Source organism: Varroa destructor, unplaced genomic scaffold, assembly GCF_002443255.2.
Source record: "Varroa destructor unplaced genomic scaffold, Vdes_3.0 BEIS01000002.1, whole genome shotgun sequence".
NCBI classification, from domain to species: Eukaryota; Metazoa; Arthropoda; class Arachnida; order Mesostigmata; family Varroidae; genus Varroa; species Varroa destructor.
Window position 1 is genome coordinate 51,358,695 of NW_019211455.1, and position 14,478 is coordinate 51,373,172.

The window sequence follows — 14,478 nt, forward strand, 5'->3', positions numbered from 1 at the left end:
AAAATATGTGAACCACAATTTCTTCAAAAAACACTTTTCCCTGAACTACTCACGTAACGCATGAAAAAAGCGTGTCACGTCAGTAAATCCACTAAACCTGCCATAGCAATACCCAAGACAGCTCTCCACAAAGACTACCCCTGTTCAAGCCCTCCTTTGGCGACAAAGGTACAGTTAGTATGGCGTGCATTAATAGCACTCGAATAAATTAAAATGGCGCATAATTTAAAATGTATATTTTTAAGTTTATTAAGTTATCCTTATTATGATTGCAGATAGAAAAAGCAATAGAATAATAAACAGTATCATTTCTGAATAATCACTGCTGTGTACAGTAATCATTACGGGGTTACTATATTCCCGTAGTGTGCTAATGACTGTGGTAAATTCATTTGTTTGACTTGTTATTTCGTATTAGCTGACCGTCGCTGATGAACGGAACTATTTTGAAGAAGAATAAGTCGATTCGGCGACGGTATCCAAGGAAAACGTTGGATTTGCGAATGATTTGAGTATGCTTAAGCATTTAGTATTTGCGATGAAGATACGGCTTTTGCTAACTCCTCTCCTGGCAACGGTACTGCTGTAACGATAGCTTCCTGTTGCACGGGCATGTAGGTCACGGGTTCACAGGTAGGAACGAGATTTGAACTTCAGTGCTGTTCCGTGCTTTAGCGAAGTTAAAAAAATCTCACAACCAATGAGTCCATGAATGGAATGGACGATAATTTTATTTTTTTACCTTACACCTAAGGACTTGCAGGGACGGTGATCGCCAGTCTTCGCTAACATTCTCACCATATGACTGTGCGGATAATACTTTGCACTATGAACGGCAAAGCTTTATAGGCAAAGATGATTCTGCAGATATGTTCGACCAGCTCTATTTACAGGCGAGAGAACTAAATAAACACTAAATTTATTATATTCATGTCTAAAGCTGTCTCACTAATGATTTTTTAGAAAATGACATCGCGCATTAATTGTTTCATATTATAGATTAGATATTCCATCGGAAATATGTCGGTTTTTAAAATCTATACAAATAGAGACCAAATGAGTGGTGGCTTTCAGTGACAAGTCTAAACGCGAATTTCGCTCCAGGTGTAAAGCTTTGCGGTCTGTATGGTTTGAAATGCTAGACTGATGACCGAACTGGTTACAAAAAAAGGAGAAAAAAATATTCTACTTTACGTTTAGTACCTATTCTTGTGTGCTCTCAAATTCTTTTCTTTAGGCAACTGTAGTTATTTGCTAAAGACACACATTCAGTGGGCGCAAAAATTCGATGATTAAGAGAAGAGCGTATACTACCAATCGCGTGACTCTTCTTTAAAATCTAATCAAACTAATCCGCAATTTGGAAGCTAAATAGAAATAAAAGCGGTGTGATCATTTACCTTTTTCTTCTTCAGGTTCCTTACGTTTTCTAATCTAAAAATAAATAAATAAAATAATAGGTATAATTTAATAATAAATATAAAATAAATCAATAAAAAAAATTAAAAAACATAAATCCTTTTCCTGTAAATTCAGAAATCAGAAATAGTGGCGCCTTGTGGGGGGCAGCTGACACATGATCTGTTTTTTCTGGCAGCGCTTGCCTTAACCCTCACCAGCTTGTTTCTTAGACGAAGTAGTTAGCTTTGACTGTTTTTGGGCGACTTTGTTTATAGTTTAAAGGTAATCGTCATTTTCTGTGCGGCCTTGACGTGCCTCCACGTGTGCATCGGTATATGCGAAGTGTTTCGTAGGTGAGGTAGACGTCCCTCTTCTGTACTTCGACGCGATCTCCTATTACAGGTACCTAGCCAATGTAATAATAGATTATCGTTCTACCAGAAAGTCTCCTTAGCAGCCAATTTGTCATCGCGACCCCGCAGGTTAAATCTATCAATTCATACATCAGTAATAGGTACCGTTGCCACAACTTGATTGCGTTTCGTATCAGTAGCGTAGGAGTTGTTGACACTGTAAGGTCCCCATTTTTTTATGGGCATTTAAAGGCCCAGTTGTCTATGTATGGATTTATGTTTTCAAATCTCTATGACATACTTATAGCTAGCCAGTATTTAATCTCTGCAGGTTCACAAACTGCGTAAGTTTAACAGTTACTGCCTAGCAGCTACAGTTACCTAGCTGTTCACTTCGGGCTTACTAGTCTACCGCTCGTAGTGGTGTAAACACTAATGTGGGTTGCCGTTCACTTCTCCTGTGCGCTTCTGTGGCTGCGTTTGTTTGCTACACTCCGCGCGCATATCAGTTTCATTCTCTTCATGTCTTCCTTGCACTTCGTCTATATTTTCAAGTATCTGCTATATATATATAACAGATATATATACCCATTTGACACGTTGGGCTTGTTAGACAGCATCGTCATCCTGACTAATTTTACGTGCGGATGTCCGTTCGCTATCTTTGGTGTTCTCAGATTTAGTGCCATGCTTGCTATTATTACTGTTGCTTGTATTGTTGACGATGTTGTTGTTGCAGCCCCTTTCACCCGCGACTCTCCTCTTCACTACTAATATGATTGCATTGTTCTTGTGGTTGTGATAATGTTTTTAGCATGTGTGTCTGATCATTGGTATGTGCGAGAGAATATACTTGTATGTGTTCGTAAAAGCATGTGAATTTCTCTGCTGAAGTCCTGCGGCGACCGATCAGCCGCTTAACTACCAATATACCGCATGGCGAAGGATTGACATGCAGTAAAACAAAAATGACTGCCCTATCATATTATTAAGACTCGTTGTCTATTGTCAGTAGCTGTTGTTTGGCGTTTGTTGACTTCTGTGGGTTTTCCTTGGTCTCTCTTTCGGAACCACCTCGACAGCTGCTACAACCGTCAAGGAGAGTACGTTCTTCAAGTAATACCGTCTCGGCTGCGCAACGCGATCAGGTCTACCATAATGGCGTCACTGTCGTCAACAGCAATTGCGGCCGCACCAAAGGCAGCCACGGCTACTCCTGTGAGGATGACGATTCTCTCGTTGCGTTTCATGCTTATTCGACATGCTTAAACGCCATTCTCTCTGTTCTGTGAAAGAACGACCGAGGAACCGATTTGTAAGGAGCTAGCGAAAAGTGGCAGCGATAGCGGCGTGACCAACTGTTGCAGAATCCGCAGAACAACAATAACAACAACAAGGACAGGAACAGCCGTAGTGCGAGTGGCAGCAGCACAAGCGAAAGGCCTGCGGCTGTCCCCTGATTGTCGCGCCCATCATATACCGGTCGCGTTCACCGGTCGTGCGTATATCGACCGCTCACCTCCGCCAGCGCGCTTACCATAGAAGATAAATATCAAGTATAATTTGTCGTAGCTGTCACAGTCAAACAGCACGGCACAGCAGCAGCGCTGACTGACGGACATAGAACCATACAAACGTATTTTTCAGCGCGGAATAAAGGACGAGGCTTGCTCCGTCTGTGTGACTGTATTATTTTCGAAACAGCAGTACACGTTGTCGGAAATCAACCGTCGGCACTGCTGTTACCCATTAGTATTTCATTTTTGGAGGTGCTTTGTGAATACACTGTTAGCGTCCATCGCATATCAAGTGATGAAGTTCGATTACTGTTGGGCCTAGGCTTAAACCAAAGCATCATGACGTTTCCCCGAGTCATAATCATGACAGTTTTCCTACTCAGCTGTGTTTTTAACGGAAAGCTAGTGCAAAATGCAGATGCACAATTGGCAGAAGTATCAAGCAACAGCCAAACAGGTATCGAAAGCAAGGCCATCCGTTTCGGCGGGATTGTATTTGAGCATGAGGATACCAGTGAGTGTTGGACACCCGATCAGCAGAAGGGCAAGTGCATCCTGCTACGAGAATGTCCCGGCCTTCAGCATGTGCCACACCGCATCTTTCTGCGAAAATACGTCTGCGGCTACAACGGCCTTGCCCCGTTACTCTGCTGCCCGAAACAGTTTCAGGTTGCCGGCGAAACGCCTCCTGCACCCCCGCGACCTACGATTGAGTCGACGGTTTCCCCGCGGCCGATTCCGGCCGGACTGCGTGCTCGAAAGCCTACTCTTTTCCCTGAAGAATGCGGTATTACGAACGCAACGTTCACACGCGTCGTTGGTGGTGTTGATGCCAAAATCGGTGACTGGCCTTGGCAAGCTCTCGTACTAATGAAGAACAACCAAAACGACCAATTTGAATCGCATTGTGGAGCGAGTCTAATTTCAAGAAAGCACGTCCTCAGTGCAGCGCACTGTTTCATTTTGAGGCCGAAGAAGGTAACCGATAGAAACTTTCTCCGAGTACGTCTGGCTGAGCATGACCTCTCAAAGACGGACGAGCTTCCCGCTGGAATTACTACCGAAAGATCTGTAGCGCGCCTCGTTACTCATGAAGGGTTCGAGTTTGGCAAAAATACTAATGACATCGCTATTATTGTCATGGATAGAGATGTGGCGTTTAATAAGTTTATCGCACCAGTATGCCTTCCCTATAGCACGCAAGCGATTCCGAACAATATTGTTGACAAGTACGTATTTATCACCGGTTGGGGCCGTCTGCGCTATCTCGGTAGGACGGCTAATGTCCTCCAGCAGGCTAGTTTTCCCATTTGGGATGCAAAGCGGTGCACCGACGTCTTTAAAGAAGTCAATGTAAGTCCAAGTCAAATAAGTGTGACATCTAGTTTCATCCATGCCTCTCTCTATCGCAACCAGTGAGACTGTTCATCTTGGTATAACATAATGTTCACTGTGTCACTTTGTATCATTGCTGCAGTGTTAGTTGGAATATTATCAATCGTCTTCTTAATGTGTATACAGATAAATGAGCATAATTTAATTTCGCTTATCACAGTTTATAATTGATCTCGTCCGCCGTTACATTCAATAGGAACGCATATAACGGCAAATATTTCTGACAAGGTCTTTTTTCATTTCCGTGTTTATTACTATCAGGTCGGGCAATGCTGCGCAGTGAAAATCGACTTCCCTTATCTAGTTATATGTTACGTCTACCTAGAACATCAGGGCTAGATTGAGTGGTTGCAGGCTTATGTTGTCAAAGATTTGCCCGTTCAAGCCACTGCGTCGTTGCGATTAGCTGATAATAATGTTCTAAGAAACAGTGGTGTGATGCTACTTCATGCTGCTTGACGTCAATATAACCTAAATGAAATAATAAAACTAAATTCCTTTTTAGTGGTTACGCTATCGTTTCGCATAGCAAAACGGAGACTTCCCGTTATCATGTGCAATGTCTTTTTAATAGAGGAGCATAGGAAGCACTGAACGACATTTGCATAAGCTCGGTGTAATTAAATGGTTGACTTGAATATCGTCGAAAAGTATAGGTCGTATGTAGTAATTTGTAGCTAGCCTGGATATTATAGAGGAGTTTGCGTCTTTATTAGTTTTGGTTTTAAATATGCCACCTTCGGATCTCATAAATTAGAGAGTAAGGCATTTAATTTACCTTTAATCGAGTTATTTGTTGGAAATAATTTAAGGTTGTAGAGGGCACCCCAATCGCCGGAATCATTAGTTAGAGCTCCACCTATAAGATGTATGCGTTTAACATGCTAACAAAAGACCGTAATCAGCAAAACGATGAGAAGCGAACATAGCTGTAAAATTATATTTGTTGTTGATGCATTCGATTGTGTAAGTTATCTTCTCGGTATTTCGTTGATTGTTTTAATGCTCCCGTAATTCGTAGTAACCAGATATACATTCCTACAGGAACTGCGATTATCTATGGTGTGTACAGTTGTCCAGTATCTACGCATTATTTATCAGAGTTAATCTTTTCACAACACAGGTCTTTTCGATTTATACAGAGTATTGAAATGGTCTGTATATTAAATGTTACAAAACAAATATGGCAAATAAAAAATATGGAAATTATGGAGTGGTGCAACTTTGCAGAAGCCTAGAAAATAAGAGTAAAAATAATAATATCGATAACCCCGACTTAAAATTACGTTAAACTAGTTTAATCAAATCTTCGTCCAAATCTTAACTTGACGCCTGATCGCTTAAGTCCATAACATACCTTGTGTTCTTTTGTCTGTTCTAGATTGATCACGTCGATCCGGACCACTTTATCTGCGCCGGAGATGAAAGCGGTGTCCAGGATTCGTGTCAAGGTGACTCAGGAGGTCCTCTCGTGCGCCCGGAAGGCTATTCACCGACCCGCTTTTACCAAGTCGGTATCGTCTCGTTCGGAGTACGCTGCGCGACTAAAGGCTTCCCTGGCGTGTATACACGCGTGACAAACTACCTCAACTGGATCAACAGCCATGTAGGCGACTAAGTTCCTTTGTACTTCTCTAAAAATAAGGGAACAACGATCAAGCTACTGGTAATCAACAGCTCATCAGTAAGCAGGCGACTGATTTGCTCAGTTGATGACCCGTATTGATCTGTGTCTGTTGATAAAGATCTGTCTGGATCGACAAAATCATTGTGATATTCGACTATAGCGTGAATGAACGTAGAATGTACTCGAATTGAATGTTACCGCTTAAATCGGAGCAGAATGATATGTTATGGCGTCGTCTCTAATAATTAGGAAAAGATTTGTTATCTTATAGTTTTTCTAGTTCAAAAGTGTGGCATTTTTGCTCTTTTAAACTAAGTCGCGCATAGGAAGCTGTGTGCACTACAATCAAGTTAGACCAGTCCTGCTATAATGAAACATAGTAGGTTGCAATCGCGTGCGCGTCAGCCCGGCAAACCTTTTTGCGTATCGACGTTACGACCCGAAGTGTCGTTTTGACAAGATTATTCGGCAATATCGCTATTTCAAAAGAGCCCCGTTAACTTCTAAATAACGTGAAAACCTTACAAGAACGTTAGTAATTAAGATTACATCGTTAACAGGTTCAATTATTAAAGTTCATGTGATTCGAAAGCCTCTTTATTTTGTGCTTCTTGCAGCGCAGGAAGTAGTACCGAGCTAGCGCATTGCGTACTATTTCGAATCTACTGCAGCCTCCGGTGGCTCTTTTACCCTATCGACTTTCGCTGCCCGTTACAAACCGATGCTATCATGTTTAAACCTACCGGCGGGCGATAACCGGCTTGTGATTGTCAAGACGTGACAGAATATAACATGTCCGGTCTAGTTGTACAAATGCATAAACGCACAGTTCTGTCACAAAGTAAGCTCCCCAGAGAAAAACAACTGCATGGGCTTTTGCCGCTGGTAGAGCCGGAAGCTAATAATCGTAACCTTTTCATTCGCTCGGTGGAAAATCATGCCGATGCGGATTCATAGTCAGTAGTGTTACTTAACGTGTCTGTTGCAGCGAATCGACTTTCGATACAGTTGGACAGGGGGGGGGGGGGGGCAGCAAATAGGAAAGCCTTATTGAGTTGCGACTTGGCAAATGGAAGAATGACTCAATAGACCGCCATAGAACCTCAACGACCTAGGTAGACCTGAAATCAGCCAACCACGGAAAACAACTACGCCAGATACTTTAACGGAAATACCCTTTCTGCCCCTGGACCGAAGCTATCGGACGTAGAAAAATGCTAACAATATGAATGACTATGGTTTGATTTCTACGCTCAATGGACTTGCCGTTTTCGATAACCAGTCTGCATGCCTAGATTGTTGCTCTTTAGCACTGAGTCAGACTAACCAAAAGCCATAATTAACATGTGCTGTATTATTTAGGAAGATATCCATGCACTATAGAAGCGAGCAACATGGGGCCAAAACTTTAAAGACATAGCATAGGATTGTGTTATTACTTTGTTCGTGAAATTGCTAGTAAATCATATTATATAAACGTATAAAATTCACGGCAAAAATCAACCTGCTTTTCGTATTTAGCCTAAACTTAGATCAGGTTGTAATAAAATTTACAGCACAACCAAGAAAAATGCAAAAAGAAAATACGAATAAATTGAATTTGCATGGTCTTTTGGGTGAAAAGTAAGAATGAAAAATGTTGGTCTGCGATCCAACGGACAACGGAGGCCTAAAGAAAGGACACTGGTTATCAGATGAAAGGGATACCTACGCGGTTATCAACAATATTGCTGCTGACTTAGCGTATAATAACAATTCTATTATAGAGAGGCGCGCCTATCTGAGGAGTCTGTGACCACTCTGACAAACCAGACGGCTTATCTGTCCTAAAGCAAGCGGTTCGCGGGTAAGAACCCAAACGGAGATGCCGAAGTGACAATTGCTTCAATATGAAAAGGTGGACTTTTGTGGCTAGAAGTGGAATGAAGTGTGTATATAATCTGTAAGTAGATTTGAATAAAGATGATAATTATAATATGTAAAAGCGTAAACATCAAATCGTCACTTTCTGTAACATTTATTGAATTTTGTATCTTAAGCCCTATAAGTATAATATACATGAAGCTGTTATGTGTATGTTCTTAGTATTTTCGTTTGATATGCTAAGGGTGCAGGTATAATAAATAGTTATTTTCCAACAAGGCTCTGCTTAATGTTGTAACGGTTCGATGCCTAAATCCGGTCAATATGACGGTAGACATATGCCGACGGTAAGAAAATATATTCTGTACAAATGACCTAGCCATCTGTAATGATTCGCTCGTCGTTTTTAGATTGCAGGAAATAAAGAAGCATATTAGGCTATTACCCGGCGGACTTTGGAATTGATGAACTTTGGACTAGTTGTACTAGAGTGGTGATTTTCCTTTAATATGTGTAAGAAGGACTCTTTATTTTTTACACACTTGGCCAAACCTCTAAACGGCCTTATATTTGCCATTTGTATTCCGTATGTAATCTCTCTACCTATGGCTTGTCGAGGTGAAATTGGATATACCCGCCTTCCAATTGCCCCTTTTAGAGCATAGAAAGCCCCGTACCTATACAGACTTGAATCGGGTTGAAGAAGTAATCGGGGCATGGCAAGGAAGTCTGGCATTGCCATGAAATAACCAGACTGCGTACTTCCGATTTCTGTGCTCACGGTTTATGAGCCTCTTGAGAAACTAGAGATAGTGGGATGTATTAACTGTTTCATCATCGGCAAGCACCTCATGGAAGCAGATGCCTCTGGTGCATTGCTAGGTGTTACCACCAGCTTACGTCTAAACCTACTACACACTGCCATAGCATTCCATTTTTAATCAGGGCGACGCCCTTTTTCTCACCTGATCTCTCTGAGGCTAACGGTAGGGAGTACCTAGCGTGCCCCACCTATGGAAATGGTATGCTTTACGCCGACTTTTTGATTTATAAGGGTTGCCTCTAACTGACTAGGAGCCAATTTACCGGAGACCAATTTTTTACTCTATTTCCGCATTTCTAATTTAATAAAAATAAAAGTAATTCTGTAACATGAGAAATATCAGTTTCGGCCGAGTTCCTAGACCAAGTTCCGCGTATCATTTACTAGAAGAGAACGTTTCGATCTTATTTCTCCTTTCCAATTCCTCTAAAAGCACTATATGTAAATATGCTCTACATAAACGTTGCGCGGAATAAGGTCATATATTCGAATCAAAATAATTGTGCCAGTATGGAAAATAGTAAATATCCGGCTTGGCTAATTTGACAAATCCGACTAAATGGATTGGAGACATATCAAAAGGGCTCCATCAGCCGGAGCTGGATGTTGCAAAATCTGATCTATGATACGATCCTCTCTTATGAGTCCATCCGAACCGCCGATAATAGACAAATGCTATAGCACGACTAAGGAGGAATCGTTTGTACAAGCGTTAGTAGTAAGATTCGCATGCTCCTAAGAGTCGACTCATCGCTGAATTAAGATCAGCTAATATCTATCGATTACTGAGTGATACTTCTCGGTACTTTGAAATGGACGGGCGAATATGCTGATAAAAACGTTTTCCTCCGATTTTTTTTTTTGGTATGTATATATTTATTTTCAAAACAGCCGTTGAACATACATTTATGAATGGTGATCTCGCCGCGGTGCAGAGTCCATCTTGCTATTCTCTTCCGCAGAAGGTACACAATTGCACCCCAGGTATTACACGATCGTTTCGGTGGGAGGTTTACGAATGAACTTCATGAGAAAAAACATTGAAGTCCAACCTAGCGTTATTGAGAGCCAACAATATCGAAAACGGCCACTGCTATAACAAAGCATAACTGTAATAAGCAACGGATAAGTTAAGGTGTGAAAAGGGATCCGGCACAGAAATGTATGGCAAATTCATTGTTACGGATTCATGCAGGAAGATATACCATCAAATTTCTAAAATTTGTTTTAATATGTGAGCTTATTGGCTCACATTGTTTGCATAAGTAGTATGGTAGCTATAACGGCCGGTTCGCTTAAGCAATACGCCATTGACAAGACATTGTAACGACTGCCTCCATATTTCCTAGTGAAATAATGTTTAATAGCTAAAGAAATTGCTATGCTGATTTATTCGATTAAAAGCAGAAAGCCACTCTACTTCTTATACCGTAAATAGAAGGAACTCTAATTTGGGCTAACTGAGCTATCTTCTAAAATATACAATTGAGTTCGTTAGTTAACAGGTGCCCCTCTATAGCCATGAAGAACATGCATTCTCTACCATAGGCTTGGTGAACACAGACATGGACAGAATACTATTAAAGCCTAAATAGGTTTCGTTATTGTCAGGACAAAATTGGATCTCTTAGCGCACCAACGAGTAGAAAGAGCACGGAATAAATAATAGGATTTTAGCTGCGCAAAAAGATAGATTTTCGACAAATACGGCAGGAATTGGATAGGTCGAATTTTCCATCATAGAAGACACATAACAATTTAACTTGGACCGAAGTACTGACGCCATATTGGTGAAGTGGTATGACAGAACCTTTGAGAAAAGGTCGTACAACCAGAACCAAGCTCTACACAGACGTGACTGAGTTTTGGTAAGGCATAGCAGGTTTTATAGATGATGCGGGTTATGAAAACCTCCGTCGACACCTGTGCCCTATGCAACTCAGGCTACACGGACGATGCGGTGCACACCATCAAGAAACGTCGAGCGCCAAAAAGAATCTCATACATGAAAATAGGCCAAAGGCATATCTGGACGAATGACCATGTCTGTAGAATAGGTAAAAAGGTGAGACGTTATCTCATAATAGAAGGTATCATGCGTCCCAAAGAAGATCGTTATTTGCGTAATGTTTGGCATGAATTTTATGAAAAAGCAGACAGGCATAAATAATTATGAGTACTCAATTAAGTATGCAAACCCTTCAGCTCTCTTCTAACCAGGAGGCTTACACAGGGCTTCCTGACTTTTCATTACGAGAGAAAACTGACCTATAGATATACTACTGAAACGGTTACAGTCGTTATCATTATTTGAGTGACAACTTGTATGGTCCCTCTTTATTTTCTGTGTTCTTAGAACTGAATATCTAAGTCAGTGCATATATGTAAAATTTCACTACCTGTAGAACCTTCTTAGCTCAATGTACATAATTATATATTATAAATATCTTTAGCCCGCAATCTGTAAGACTCTAAGCATGACAATTGGCTCACGAGTAACTAAGATTGCCATAGCTTGTAAACAGACATTTTTCAAAAAAGTCACTCCTGTGCATCTACTTAAGCTGTTCACTTCATTTTTTTTCACTAGTATGCCTTGCTAATCGCAATAAAGCTAGATACTTAAGGCTATTTACTAATTATTCAGTTATTTCTGTCCCTATTCAGTGAATGTTTTACGTGTTTGATATATAAAAGCTCTAGTTTGAAATAGTGGTCCATTGTATACTCGCCCACTGCGTGGCATCGGCGTTGATCGGTACCCTCGAATTTGAGCGTTAAAATTCGAGGCGTGTGCGACGGGCATGATTGTCTGTTTGATTGCTTATTTCCTTTATGCTAACATTGTTGCTATAGTAAAAATCATGCACTGAGGTCGTTTTCGAGTAGGTATAACCTTATTCAGCTTAACTATTATTAACGGAAAGATCAGTCACTCTCTTGGTAGAGGGGTGATCTGTTTGGAGCTAGATATTTGCCAGTTAGAGCCATTTTAATTTGACGTTGTACTCTAATCCGATCGTAGAATGTCTTTTTTTTCCCGTAATAAAAGACAGTGTTCAGCAATTTGATAGTCCACTTTGTAGAGCTATATTTTTTTTAACTCAATTTGAGATTAAATGCCACTCTGCGTGAAAGACGACGGCACTTCTTCCATTGCTTAAATGTATCCGTAAGGATGTGCCAAATGTTCTTATTGTCATTACTCGTAGACTCACAGAACTGACAATGTTTCAAGTTTAAAACGTTTCAAAACGACGCTCAAAAGTAAACGTAACTTTCTGTTTTATTCATGATACATCCAAATATCTCTCTAGAACCAACAAATCGTAGTTTCTATGACGCAACACGGATTCTTTATTTCGATGATAGGATAATCATGATTAGATAGGTAAAATAATCATTCTAGAACAGGCAGCGCTTTCCCAACAAAGAGCCTTTTTTTTCATTAAATTAATGAATTCTTTGCTAAAATTATCAGGGTTATGCGTAACCCTACCTCTGTCCTTAATTGTAGCACCTCGTTCAACTGGCAAAAGGACGAATAATTTTGAAGGATTTGGTGTAAGGCGGTGTTGAAGCATATAGCAGAAAAATCTTTTAATGATCTAAGATTCATCTCTAATTTTATTGGCCTTCTCCAAAATTCGCTGAAAAGATTCTATGTCAGATGATTTGCTATTCAAGTTCAATACATTTGTTCACTGAGTCCATGCTTAATTTTAGACGTATGTTTTCATTAGGTTCGGTCAAATCGGCCGTTTGACCAAAAATAAAATTTCTTATTATTATTATTATTAAAGTTTTTACCTTATTTTGTATGCAGTACTGATCATTGCCAATTTTATCTTCTGCTAAATATCTCAACTAAAAATTATCGATCATTGACCAACATACAAACCACTAAATCAATATCGAATAGCTACAAAACAGCTACAGAATGCAAAAACTACTAGTTATTGTAAAATCTATGTTTTTGCCAAAATCGTGATTTTAGGACGTCTGTTCAGTTTGGCCGACCTATAGAGAACTAATAAAAAAAAAAAAGAAAAAAAAAGTACTATTTTTGCAGTTTTCGAGCGGTAATCGCCGACTTCGTTAGTCGACGTGACGCGCCGGTAGCGAAGCGGCTCGGAAACTCGTCAGTGACCACCGGCATCGATATGACAGCGGTAGTTGTGTTCCAGCCTGCGCAAGAACTCAGTGGGTATCAGTTCGGTAATCTGTCTTTGCTATACGGTTGTAAATGGCCTGCAAATACGTGACTCGCCACTGAGATGCACTCATCACAAGGGAGTTATCATTTATTCGTTGTAGCAACTTTGGTTAATAATTCAATGCGGGCCTATTGCGCTATGCTTCATCAAATCCCGGAAAATTACTTGTAATACAGAGTGCACACCGATAGCTATTCAAGATCGGCTATACGAATGAGAGAATACTAACAATTGTTATTGTTGGACATATTTATTAGTGTTCTGTAAATATCAAAACAACAGTTATAAAATGTTCACTCTCTCAAAACTAAATGCAAAAACATCACCACCAAACCTAATTATTTTCAAATATTCGAATCCTCCCACAAATAAACCGAGCTCGACATTGTAGGAGCCTGCATAGCACACATGAGTCTTGCACACAGCGTGTGTCCCAACCAGATGCACTTGGTTCAATTGTAGGTCCAACAAATATTTCGTCAAACAATGGATACCATCGTTGAGAACACGACGCAACTCTCGCACATGTCCACGGCTTACCTAATGCTAAGGCTTACTTTGCTGTCTACGTAAATGAACGACACTAAATGTAGGCGATCGAACATGAAGAACGCCTACGTCGTTTAGTTTCTAGAATAAGTGAATTGGTCCTATCCATGATCTGGTCTTCGTCGAAAGTACATTGGCAAAAAGCAACCAAATAACATACTTAGTTCCGTTCCTATGATAAATCATCTTAGACTGCTTCCGTTCCTTGCGTCTATTTTGGGCCTAGCTCGGATCAGGACACCAGAAGTGCGGACGAATGCAGTAGAATAGAAGCAAGTTTCCGGATATTCCGAAAAAGGAGACGCACCATGCTCACGGCAGGTCAGCGGCAGAAACCTCAAAAGAAAAGCGACAAAAGGACCAACTCACAACTACCAAGTGGTTTTTCTTTAGAACGTGGGCTTTGAACTGCCTCAAGAGACAGATATCATTCGTTGAATTTCGCGCGTGCTATTTGAAGAGTTTGGAGAGCAGGAACGATTTACATATTTCTCTGCAAATATCAGCTCTGCCTTTTTATGCAGTTTTAAATAACAATCACAGGTTTGTTTGATATTAAGCACTAAAGCATTAGCAGAGATCCGCAGCAAAGTACAACAGGTGGTTGTTACGTTATTCGGCCGAGATAATGTGGACGCCATTTCAGTTGCCAGTAAGCTTACGCTTTTTGAACCGAAGACTGATCACCTTAAAAGCCTCATTTGACATTGATATTTAATATTGGCCACGTGTT

General features: G+C 40.5%; 1 protein-coding gene across 1 annotated transcript; it reads left to right on the top strand.

Annotated features, from left to right (window-relative positions):
- The first annotated feature begins 2,373 nt into the window (after window positions 1-2,373).
- LOC111243686 (venom protease-like) lies at window positions 2,374-8,284 on the top strand. The gene is made up of 2 exons (XM_022789607.2): window positions 2,374-4,624; window positions 6,048-8,284. The coding sequence occupies exons 1-2, from the start codon at window positions 3,611-3,613 to the stop codon at window positions 6,282-6,284; spliced, it is 1,251 nt and encodes a 416-aa protein (XP_022645342.1). The 5' UTR covers window positions 2,374-3,610; the 3' UTR covers window positions 6,285-8,284.
- Window positions 8,285-14,478: the final 6,194 nt, after the last annotated feature.

Coding starts and splice junctions, on each gene's coding strand:
- LOC111243686 (XM_022789607.2), top strand. CDS start 3,611: ATGACGTTTCCCCGAGTCATAATCATGACAGTTTTCCTACTCAGCTGT. Junction 4,625..6,047: donor ACGTCTTTAAAGAAGTCAAT/GTAAGTCCAAGT, acceptor TGTCTGTTCTAG/ATTGATCACGTCGATCCGGA.